The sequence below is a fragment of the Cebus imitator genome, unplaced genomic scaffold (assembly GCF_001604975.1).
Source record: "Cebus imitator isolate Cc_AM_T3 unplaced genomic scaffold, Cebus_imitator-1.0 Scaffold161, whole genome shotgun sequence".
Lineage (NCBI taxonomy): Eukaryota > Metazoa > Chordata > Mammalia > Primates > Cebidae > Cebus > Cebus imitator.
Window position 1 is genome coordinate 3401082 of NW_016107476.1, and position 12887 is coordinate 3413968.

At 36.3% G+C, this 12887-nt stretch overlaps 1 protein-coding gene across 1 annotated transcript in view; it reads right to left on the reverse strand.

The window, feature by feature from the left end:
• Nucleotides 1–12887, reverse strand: part of LOC108314792 (cilia- and flagella-associated protein 47) — a 161682-nt gene that overhangs the window by 61988 nt on the left and 86807 nt on the right. Inside the window, exon 13 of the mRNA XM_037743965.1 lies at nucleotides 1875–2096. Coding sequence (XP_037599893.1) covers nucleotides 1875–2096 — 222 coding nt within the window. The remainder of the gene's footprint in view (nucleotides 1–1874; nucleotides 2097–12887) is intronic.

Genomic DNA, 12887 nt, shown 5'->3' on the forward strand with positions numbered 1-12887 from the left:
ATGAGTGAGAACATGCGGTGTTTGATCTTCTGCTCCTCTGTCAGTTTGCTGAGAATGATGGTTTCCAGGTTCATCCATGTCCCCACAAAGGACCCAAACTCATCGTTTTTAATGGCTGCATAATATTCCATGGTGTATATGTGCCACATTTTCCCTATCCAGTCTATCGTCGATGGGCATTTGGGTTGGTTCCCAACTTCAGGTTTCTTTACTTTCATGGTTACCTCATAAAGCCGTGAATCTAATATTTATATTTTTCATTTGATATTTTATATAAGAGGGTCCCTCAAATTGTGTAAGAACTCTCAGAACTAGGATCATCCATGCTGGATTTGGGCTTACATGAGATAGGGAGAGGGACTCCTATATTTGTACATGAAGGTTGGTGACTGCATTTCTAGATACTTGTTCTTTTTAGGCTGTGCCTCCTTTTGGCCTGAAATGTCTTTGTCATGTAGGCATATGCTACTGATGTCTGAGATGAGGATCTTCTGTCTCTGCCCTTAGGCCCATCAAGGACCAAGAGGTCTCCTATAACTGACTCAGCCACTCCCTTGTCCTCATATATTTGTCATTCCTGTTGTGGCATCAGGGCCAGCCAACTGCCACTCTTCTGCCTCTTCAGTGGGGTCCCTCTAACATCCCAACACAGAAACTGTCATGACAAGTGGCCTGGATCTTGATTCCATCACCTGAAGTGATTTAAAAACTTCTAGCTACCTAGCAATCCACAAGGAACTAGGCCAGTTTTGCCTCATTACCATGATATTGAGAGCCTAAGAAAGGAAAGAAAATATTTTAGGTAACATGTCAAAATTTTAATACATAGCATTGCTAGGGACTCAAAAATCCTGAATTGGAAATTTAAAAACTGAATATCAAATCTTTAATTTATATTCCTGCTGTAAGAGTCCCCTTCTTGCCCTTCATCTCTATTCCTGCTAGGATAGATGAATACCTCTGAGAAACAATGGAGCAGATTCCATAAACAAAGATGCAAAAGAGAAAATCACAATAATGTATTCAAAAATATATTAATCATACTACATAATTACAAGTAATAAATGCCATTTTCATTGTATAGGAGCATGGAAGACGGAGTAATAACATGTTCAACTCAATGCTAAATAAATTACTGCCTATGGATGTGGGATATTTCAGTGTACAAGGATGCTGCAAGTGCAGGGCAGAGAAGCAATGTGAATTCACCAATACTCTTCTGAGAATGTAAATGTACATTGTTTTCCCATTTCTTGGCCACGTGCCACTTAATATTTGCAGAGGAACACAGATATTATGATGACAAGTATTTTTTCCCTTTTGTATCAACCATTTAAAATTCCTTTTGCCTGCCTACTATTTTAATATTAATACTTTACATATGCAGACTAAAAGTTCATAGTATCCATGAATTGAGATGATACTAATAATAATCTGCGAAATAAAGCTTATTGGTTGCATCCTTTTTTAGCTCAGTGGATTTATATATTTGCTGTAGATCAAGATTTTCAAAATGACATAATGGATCAGAAATATCAGCATCACCTTAAAACTTGTTATAAATGAAAATTAACTTTGTAAACTCAATAGGTAAGGGTCAGCAAACTGTTGTTTTAACAGGCCCTTTCAATGATTTTGATGTATGATAAAGTATAAAAATGATTGCCTTAGATTAAAAATCGAATACATCATAAAATGCTTATTGTCTATTAAGCATTATATATTTTTCTGAAATGTGTGAGATGTATATACATTACTATATATATATATATTTGGTTAAAAATAAAAATAATATCAAAGTCTATCTACTCAACTATTTATCTAACTATCCAAGCCAGAGTTACATGCTTATATGAGCACATCCAACTACTTACTTGAGAAACTCCAAAAGTGAAGAGTGTTGCCTGTGAAGTTGAATTATCCTTTCATTATTATCCACAGGTAAAGATTGACTTGAACTAATTCCAGGTGGCATTGTTCCACTCAAATGGAGGAGCACATCATAAATTGTTTTATTATATTTGGAAAAATCATTCTGTCTGGAAAACTTTTGAGGTGATGAGGTTGATGAGTAGGGTTTCATTTTATATACATCCCTATGAGAAAGAGACTTTAAATTAAAAGCAGTCTCGAAATGTTATACTATGAAAAAAAATGTTCAATTCAATAACTAAATCTCTATTAAAATCAACTAAGTAAGAAATTCCATAATATGCTTCACTCAGTTACCATTTGTTAGTCAAAAAAAAGATCTGTTAAATAATATCATAGATTTCCAGTATCTCATTTAAACACACATAATTGATGTTGCAACTGTCAAATCTGAAGTATTAGATTATGAACAGATTGAATCTGGAGAAGCAGAATAGAGATTGAATTTTAAACCCATCACCTACTAGCTGAATGAGTATGCAAGCTATCTAAACTCACTGAGCTCAATTTTGCATGATATAAATTGGAGCTAATAAGGCCTATAATAGTTTCCAAGATAAATTTCAAACATTTATCACACATGTATATACAAAAATAATTTACACACATTTTCTCGGTATTTATATTTTAATGCTTAGGAGGGCACATCCTGCACATTGGCCTAATAAGCAGGGATTTTCATTTTAAAGACAAAGTCCACAGATAATATATATTCCTCCGTGCTTTAAATGAGATACTGAAATTCCTACTTCCTAGTAATATTGCACAAGGTTGTGATACATACTGACTTTTAATGAAGTTAAAAATTATCACCTGTTCTGGCTGTCTATAATTTATTAAATACCTCATACCACACTAATTGTGTTAGCAGTGAAGGTCACAGATACATCATTTGCTTAGACTGACAAATAAAAAGTATCCAAGGCCATTTTGAATGGCAATTCCCCAGTTTGGTAGATAGGAAGTTCATACAGAAGAAAATACATTCTACTGGGCAAGAAACAGACTACCACTGCTCAAAAAATGGCTATTCCACTTACTGGATTACATTATAAAAGTTACTTGACTTTTCTGTTCCTTAGTTTCCTCATAATGGATATGATGGAACTAGTGTATCCTGAAGTTACCAGGAAAAAAAGAAACAAATATTTTATGGAGAAAATTAACACCACTATCGGTCAAGATTAATGCAAATGAAAAGGAACAATAGAGAACAAAAATAGACACTCAGGGATCCCAGGTATTATAGTTGTAAGACAGGTTTTAAACTAAATGTACTATGTTCAAAACTGAGAATTTTTTCATGGAACAATAAATTACATAAAAATTGACTAAATGGAACATTCACAAATAAAAATCTGAATAAATAAAATTAAGAAATCAATGATGTGCTTAACAGCAGATTAAATGAAATAAAAAATCACTGCAGTGAAATATAGGTCATAGAAAAGTATTCATACTGCAACATTTCAGAAAATAAAAATCATCCTACCTGCAAGATTAAAGATTCAAAAAGAATAAAGAACAATGACATTGATAAATATATAGGCAAATATAAACTGATTAAAAACAAGAATTAAACAAAAATATTAATATTGTTAAATCATTATTCTTTAATGACTCCATATTTGTCTATATATAGTTTAACTATATTCTTTTTAGTCTTACTTATATATTAATATGTCAAAGGATTTTGTTTATTTTTCAATTATGAAAATCCCCTACTTTGGAGATTAAAAATATTCAAAAGGCTCACCCACCACTGTCACCAGCAAACATGCAGTAAAATAATAAATAAAATTATTTTAAACATAAGAACTGTAGAGTATCTCATTATTGCTATACCAGTATGCAAAAGTAAAAAGAATTCAAGGAACACAACTAGAATGAGTTATTAAAACCACTTTCATTTTAATACTTAGCTTGAATCTAAAGTCAAGTTTCTATAACTTTGTTGGACACTGTTGACAGTATAAATGGGCAGGATGCCCAGAAATGGAAGTGACACTTCACTTTCATACTATTAAATTTATCAGTGTGATTGCCAGCACAGCTCAAAGCTGCAAAGAGAAAAGCATGCTGTGCTATATATATATTATATATATACACACACATATATAAGTATATATACACATATATGTATATATGTACATATGTGTGTGTGTATGTGTATGTGTCTGTGTGTGTATGTCTATGTATGTATGTAAAAGTCAAATGATCCTGAAGCAAGCTGGGAAAACATCCTGCAAAGAAAGATGAAATATTATTAATAAAATGTAATTTGAAAAAGTGGTGTCTTGAAAATGTTGAGTTTTAAACTGACTCTCTACTGCCAAATACAAGAAAAGTTAGTGAATATGATTAATGAAATTAGAAATACATAACAATATTAACATAATCCAAATTAAATTTATTAATAATAGCTAATACTTACTGAAGACTTACTAGTTCCTAAGGTATGCTCTGATATGCATTAAATATATTACCTTATAAATGTTACAACATCTGTATTGGTTAGGTATTATCATTATCTCCTTTTCTACAGATGAGTAAATGGAGGCATAAAGGAAATATTTTCCTCATTTCATATCTCTTGTTATGAAAGATAAAACATTCCACTGGATGAATTTGATTTTCTGTAAGATTCTATGTATTATACTAAATGAGAGGCTCTGGGATGGAATAGTTAGCATTGGAACAAGCTTTCCTTAAGCTTCCCCTTAAGCTTCCTGACTGGCATTCTAGCTGGTTATTTGTATGTGGCAGCTGCAGGAAGCTTCATGCTAGAGTGGAATCCTGGAATAGCATCTATATGTACTGCAATTACTTCTCTCAGAATAAGTGGTATTTCCAGTAAGATTCAAATGACTCTATGGTTAGTTGCTTAGAGATCTTCCCAGTGGCGTTTATAAAAAATGTTATTCCCACAATTCACCCAACTTGAAAAGAATAGACTATAATATTTACCACATTTTCTGTGATTATCTCTGAAACATAAATTGTGTTTTCTTGTCTTTTTCAAGGGCTACTTCTATCTTCTGGTGATTTGGGGGAAGAGCTAAAAAGAAATAATATCTAAGGGCTTCTAGGAACTGAAAAGAGACTGATGCTCAAAGTCATTAATCATAAAGGAAGTGCAAATTAAAATCCCAATGAGATATTATCTCACATCTGTTAGACTAACTTATAAAAAATATGAATAACAAGTGTTGGAGAAGATGTGGAGAAAAGGGAACCCTTACACACTTCTGGCAGGAAGGTAAATTAGTACAGCCATATGGAAAACATTATGGAGGTTCCTCAAAAAATTAAAAATAAAACTAGGGTTTTCTAAGCGTAAAATCATATCATCAGTGAAGACAGCAAGTAAGAATTCTTTTTTTCTTATTTGGATGCCTTTTGTTTCTTTCTCTTGCCTTGCTCTGAAAAGGAATTCCCATACTCTTTGGAATAGGAGTGGTCAAAGTGGGCATCCTTGTTTTGTTCTAGTACTCAAGGGAAATGGTTCAAGCTCATGCCCATTCAGTATGCTGTTGGCTGTCATAGATGACTCTTGTTATTTTGAGGTATGTTACTTTATTGGTGACTCTGTTGAGGTTTTTTTTTTTTTTTATCATAAAGGGATATCAGACATTATTGAAGGTTTTTATTAAATCTATTGAGGTGATCATACGATTTTTGTTTTTAATTCCATATATGTGGCGAATCATGTTGATTATTCTGTGTATGTTGAATCAACCTTGCATCCCAGGAATGAAGCCTACTTGATCATGGTGAATGAGCATTTTGATGTCCTACTGGATTCAGTTTGCTAATATTTTATTGAGGATTTTTAAATCTATGTTCGTCAGGAATATTGGCCTACAGTTTTTTTTTTGTTTTTTTTCCACTGTGTCTCTGCCAAGTTTTCGTATCACAGTGATGTTGGCTTCCAAGAGTGAGTTAGGGAGGAGTCCTTTCTCCTTGATTTTTTGGAACAGAATCAGTATAGTTGTTAACAGCTCTTCTTTGTTTATCTGGTAGAATCTGTCTGTGAATTAATTTGGTCCATGGCTTTTGTTAGCAGGTTTTTTTGTTACTGATCCAATGTTAGAAATCAATATTGATCTGTTCAGAGATTCAACGTCTTCCTGATTCAATCTTTAGAGGTTGTGTGCTTCCAGGAATTTATCCACTTTCTCTAAATTTTCTAGTTCTTGCACATAGAAGTGTTCATAAACATCTCTTAGGATCCTTTGTATTTCTTGGGAACAGTTGTAATGTCACCTTTAGTAATTCTGATTGTGCTTATTTGCATGTTCTTCCTTTTTTTCTTTGTTATTCTAGCTAGTAGTCTATCAATCTTGTTTCTCTTTTCAAAAAACCAAGTTTTGGTTTTGTTGATTCTTTGCATGTGTTTTTGAGTTTCAAATTCATTTAGTTTTGCTCATGTTTTAGTAATTTCTTTTCTTTCACTAGCTTTTGGGGTTAGTTTTTCTAGTGCCTCAATGTGTGAAGTTTAGTTTGAGATTTTTCTTTTCTTTTTCTTTCTTTCTCTTTTTTTTTTTTTTTTTTTTTTTTTTTTTTTTTTTTTTTTTTTTTTTTTTTTTTTTTTTTTGAGACAGTGTCTCACTCTGTCATTCAGGCTGGAGTGCAGTGGCATGATCTCATCTTACTGCAACCTCTGCTTCACAGGTTAAATTCTCCTGCCTCGGCCTCCCTATTAGCTCAGACTACAGGAGTGTGTTACCATGCTTGCCTAATTTTTTGTATTTTTGTAGAGACAGGGTTTCACCATGTTGGCCAGGCTGGTCTCAAACTCCTGACCTCAGGCGATCTGCCCACCTCAGCCTCACAAAGTGCTAGGATTATAGGCATGAGCCACTGTGCCCAGCAATTTTAAATCTTTTTAACTTTTTGCGGTAGATGTTTAGTATTATAAACTTTCCCCTTAACAATGTTTTTGCTGCATCCCAGAGATTTCTTGTAACTGATAAATTACTTCAGCAAAGTTTGAAGATACAAAAGCAATGTACAAAAATTGGTAGCATTTCTATACACGAATAATGTTCATACTGAGAGCCAAATCAAGAAGGCAATCCTATTTACAATAGCCACAAAAAAAATAAAATACCTAAGAATACATCTGACCAAGGGGGTAAAAGATCTATGTAAGGAGATCTATAAAACATTGCTGAAAGAAATCACAGATGACACAAACAAATGGAAAAACATTTTATGCTAACTGATTAGAAGAATCAATATAGTTAAAATGGGCTTACTGCCTAAAGCAATCTACAGATTCAATGCTATTTCTATCAAATTGCCAATGCAGTTTTTCACAGAATTATAAAAAAAAACTTTTCTAAAATTCATATGTAACCAAAATAAGCCCAAATAACCAAGTGAATCCCGAGCAAATAGAACAAAGCTGGAGGCATCGTATTACCTGACTTCAAATTATACTATAAGGCTACATGAACCAAAGTTGTATGGTACTGGTACAAAAACAGACACAAGGACCAACAGAACAGAATAGAGAATCCAGAAAAAGAGCTACACAACTACAGCCATCTAATCTTCAATACAGTCAGCAAAAATAAGCAATGGAGAAAGGATTCTGTATCCAATAAATGGTACTATGATACTTGGCTAGTCATTTGCAGACAATTAAAACTATACCCTTAACTTTTACCATATACACAAATTAACTCAAGATGGATTAAAGATTTAAATATAAAGCCCGAATCTATAAGAATTCTAGAGGAAGACCTAGGAAACACCATTCTGGACATTGACCTTGAAAAATAATTTGTCTGAGTCCTCAAAATCAATTGCAACAAAAAGAAAAAAGTGACAAGTGGGACCTAATTAAACTAAAGGGCTTCTGCACAGAAAAAGAAACTATTAACAGAGTAAACAGACAACCTATAGAATGGGAGAAAGTATCTGCAAACTAAGCATCTGACAAAGGTCTAATATACATAAACTATAAGGAACTAAAACAGTTCAAAAAGCAAAAAACAACCCCATTAAAAAGTGGGCAAATAACATAAATAGGTACTTTCAAAAGGAGATATATAATTGGCCAACAAACATATGAAAAAGTGCTCGACATTACTAAACATCAGAGAAACGCAAATCAAAATTGCAGTGAGATACCATCTTACACCAGTCAGAATGGCTATTACTAAAAAGGCAAAAACAAGAGATGCTTGTGAGGTTGCAGAGAAAAGTGAATGTTTAAATGCTATTGGTGGGAATGCAACTAAGATCAGCTACTATGGAAAGCAGTTTGGAGATTTCTCAAAGAACTTAAAACAGAGCTACCATTCAACCCAGCAATCCCATGTTCGGTATATATCCAAAAGAAAAGAAATCATTCTACCTAAAAGGCATATGCACTTGTATATGTATCACAGCACTATTCACAATAGCAAAGACATAGAATCAACCTAGTCCTCCATCAATGGTGGATTGGATAAAGAAAATACAGTACATATACAGCATGGAATACTATGAAAGCATAAAAAACAATGAAATCATGTCATTTGCAGCAACATGGATGCAGCTGGACCATTATCTTAAGTGAATAAACACTGGAACAAAAAAACAAATACTGCATCCTCTCTCTTGTGGGACCTAACTATTGGGTACTCATGAACAAAAAGATGGCCACAAAAGGCACTCAGGATTAATAGAAGGAGGCATGAAGGAAGGGAACAAGGGCTGAAAAACTAATGTGTATTGTGCTCTTTATCTGGGTGATAGGATCATTTGTATTCCAAACCTCAGCATCACACAATATATGCATGTATGTTGCATATGTACCCCTGAATCTAAAATAAAAGTTGAAATTGTTAAAAAATAACAACAGGGCAGGTATGGTGGCTCGTGCCTATAATCCCAGTACTTTGGGAGGCCAAGGTGGGTGGATCACAAGGTCAGGAGTTCTAGACCAGCCTTGCCAACATAATGAAACCCCATCTCTACTAAAAATACAAAAATTAGCCAGGCATGGTGGTGTGTACCTGTATTCCCAGCTACTTGGGAGGCTGACGCAGGAGAATTGCTTGAACCTAGGAGGCAGAGGTTGCAGTGAGCCCAGATCACGCCACTGCACTCCAGCCTGGGAGACAGAGTGCGACTCCATCTCAAAATAAATAAATAAATAAAAATAACAACAAAATAGTAAATATAAAATTAAAATCAAAACATTAAAATAAAACTACCACATGATCCGCCTACCCCATATTTGGGTATCTATTTAAAGTAAATGAAATCAGTGTATTGAAAAGATATCATCACTCCCAGGTTTATTACAGCATTATTCACAATAGCGAAGATATGGAATCGACCTAAGTGTCAATCAACAGATGAATGGATAAAGAAAATGAAACACTCCTCGGCCTTAAAAAAGAGTGAAATCGAGTAATTTTTGATAACATGGATGAATCTGAAAGACATTATGCTAAGTGAAATAAGCCAGGCATAGAAAGATAATATCATATTATTTCACTCATGCAAGGCACCTAAAAAAGCTGAACTCATTGAAGCAGAGAGTGGAATGGTGGTTATCAGAGGCTAAAGTTTGAGGGACCTGAGAGATATTGTTCAAATGATAATAGCTTGCAATTATACAAGAGAAATAAATGATAAATACTTAGGATTATTAATATGTTAATTATCTTGATTTAGTTATTCCACACTGTATATATATACCACATTAACGCTGTATACCCTATAATTATATGATTGCAATTTGTTCAAAAAATTGAAAAGAACCCATAAGTCATGTAATTCATTAACTAGATCCCAAAATATTTTATGAAGTTATTGTAAAAGACAAAATATAACTTAATAACATTTTCATAGCCTTATGAAAAAGAAAACTGACTAAGAATAAACAGGAAATCCCCTCAAATAATTTCTTTGCCTTCTGCTATTCTACTTGTATGTATCTCAGAAATCAACAAATAAACTGGCCCCATTTCCCTTATTGCTATGAAGTGGTGTTTCTAAAGAGTGAAATTATCCAAGGTACACATCAACAAAGGGCATTTCTGAGAATCCCTATCTTCGGGTTCAAGAGAAATGATGTATAAACATTTCAAAAAATGTTTCAATAACATTAGGAAAAAAAACACAAAAAACAAATGCAGTATGAGACCCACACCATAACCCACAATGGATTTCACTTTTTCAAGTAATATGTCTTATAGTAGATGACTCTCCAGCTGAGGGTTATTGCATGCAAGGCCTTGCAATTATACCTGTTAACCTGTATGATCCTAGAATTCACGGCTTGCCCAGTACTTGAAGCTTCATTTTGTCTGAAGTCCTACATTAAGCCTATACACAATAGGATTATATATCTCTTCTTAGTTCCAAACTATTGTATTCTTTGACTTCTTAAACTGATATACCTAACCACAGATAATTGTAGTGTTTACACTAAAGCCAAAGACAAGATTGCCAAATGGTGGACTTCATGTCTTTCAAGTGTTAGAATTTCCTAAATCTTAATCTGATTCTCCAGTAATTGGCAAGGGGCATGATTTTTAAAACTCGCTCTGAAAATAGAATGCTTGAGTTCAAAGCCTGGTTCTGCCATTTAGTATCTGTGTGATCTTAGGAAAGTTGCTTTATTCTCCTCCTGCCTCAGTTTCTCATCAGTAAAATTGGGATAATAATAGTACCTTGTGGGGGACACACGGCAACATATTTGAGTTTATGTACAAGGCATTTGAGGTCGGGGTATGGAAAAATACTGAGGCACTGTGTGTATGTTATTTGTGTATGGGAATGAAACTCCTTTACCCTGAAAAGAGGACAAGGAGTGGAGTGTGTGGTGTGATAAGGAACGCTGAAAACAGCCTCCTGAGAATGAGGTTTGAGTGTATACAAGTTCACAGGTGCTTCTGCACCCACCTCAAATGGCCATCTAATGTAGTTAATCCAAGCCCTTTCAATAAATACTTGGCAGATGCCGGGGAAGACTCTCTCAGAAGAGCTGCCCACTAGCCCCACTCAGCTGGAACTGAGTACTTCATTCTTGGCATTGACTGCAAGCTATAAGCTCTGCAAGTGATACCCCTGATGTAATCACCTTGAAGTTACACGTGAAGGAGGAGAGCTCATAAATTTTCAGGGAATCCCGGTAAGGGACAGTCCTGACTCCCATCAGGAGGCTGGGACACACATGTAAAATATCAGGGGTTAGGTTATCATGGGTCAAAAAATGACCAAAGAGCTGAAAGTATTTTTTAAAACAGTGCAACAGCTACTTCAGGCTATCCAGTGTACTGTAGAGCCTGGAGCTTTATGCTTATGCTCTTAATTCATCAGGAATGCCCTTGGTTTCCTGATCACCGAACCTTCGATTTAGGGTTATGGGAGCAGGTAGGTCGCTGCCTGAAAACAGGATTTGAGCAAGGTCATTTAACTAATGTTACTATTTTGACTACCTGGGCACTAGTGCGCTCTGCGTTGTACCCTCTTTATCTGCCACATTGTGGCAAGTCAGACCACCCATCTTCTCCACCTGAAGGGAATTCAGGAGATTTAAAGGAGAAGGAAAAACAGGAACCAGAACAACAAGGAGAGACTCCTCTCCCCCTTTCATTCCCTTCTATGGGGAATAAGGAAGGGACATTTTCTAGTGATAAGGATGGACCCAAGCCTTTTCCTCCCCCTACAGAAAAGTCATTGCCCTCCTTTCCTCCACCCTTAAAGGGACCTGCATTCATTGGCCCTGAGCAGGCAACTGTGCCTCCAATCCCCCTTAAAGAGATTGGAGGCCACCCAAGGGATGGTTCTTGGAGAAGACCCCCGGTCAGCAAACATCTATACAATCTGGTGGCTACGTCTCCTTGACAAACTTCCCTGCTGGAGGGGTGCCTCCAGGAGGGAAGGAAAGTGGCTGATGATGACTGTCTTCCTAATATGCAAGTTCTCACTTCCTACTTCCAGCATCGGACTCCTTGGCCTTGTCTTTTTTGTTTCCCTGGAGTATAAGGGAAAGTTGCATGCTGCCTCCTGGGTTTTAATCACAGATAGCTCTGGCTTTCTTGCTGCCCACAGAGGCCTGGGGCAGGAGAGTTGCTAAGATGCCATGGAGTCCCCATTTGGTCATTGGTGGTCTAGGCAAGTCACTCCTTTGTGGGTTTGTGGTGATGGATGGGAGGCCAAGAGGCACAGACCGGGTCTCTGGGTGACTGCAGGCAGCTCCAGCCAAGTCCTAAGAATCATCCTCACCATGGTCACATGCCTTAGTAACTGTGCAGAGATTGGCCTGCTGCTTGCTGTGCTGCCGCTTTTCCTAGTTCTGCCACCCCTCGCACTCTGGCAAACAATTCCTTGTCCTCCCTAGTTCCCTGGGGGAGAAGCCCGCTAATAGGGGCGCTCTCCCATAGCCATATATTAAATGTTAACTAGGCTGAGGTGGACGACATCTGACAGCTGCTGTCATCTTCAGAAGATGGACGCAGCAGCAAGGAATGTTTCACTTTTTCATAAAATGTCTAAAAAACACTGTGGCTGGGAAACTTCAAAGCAGACTCTGTGCTGCATGTCAGCTCCTCCCCTGAGCCTCTGTGCTTAGGGGTAGTAAAAATAATAGAAATCCCAATATGTTTTCAGTACCTTGCCTAACAGGGTTGGCTCCAGGCGTAGGTGCCCTGGAGGATGAGGGGAAAGGTCTTCTCCCAGCCTGTTACCCTCTTGCCTCCTGCCTCTGCACTTATACACCCACTTTACCACCTGGTCATTCTCTGGCCTCTTGCTGCCATTTATAGTCTGCCTTCCTTCCTCTCAGGGTAAGGGTAGCAACAGGTGGCAGGCTGTTAAAAAGACAGGCTGCCTAAAGAGCCTGGAGCAGATGGAAAGAAACCGGCCACAGTCCTGCTTTCCCAAGCTCACTTCTAAGACGTTCCAGCTAAAGGCTAATGCAGGAAAATAGCCAGCACCTAAGGACA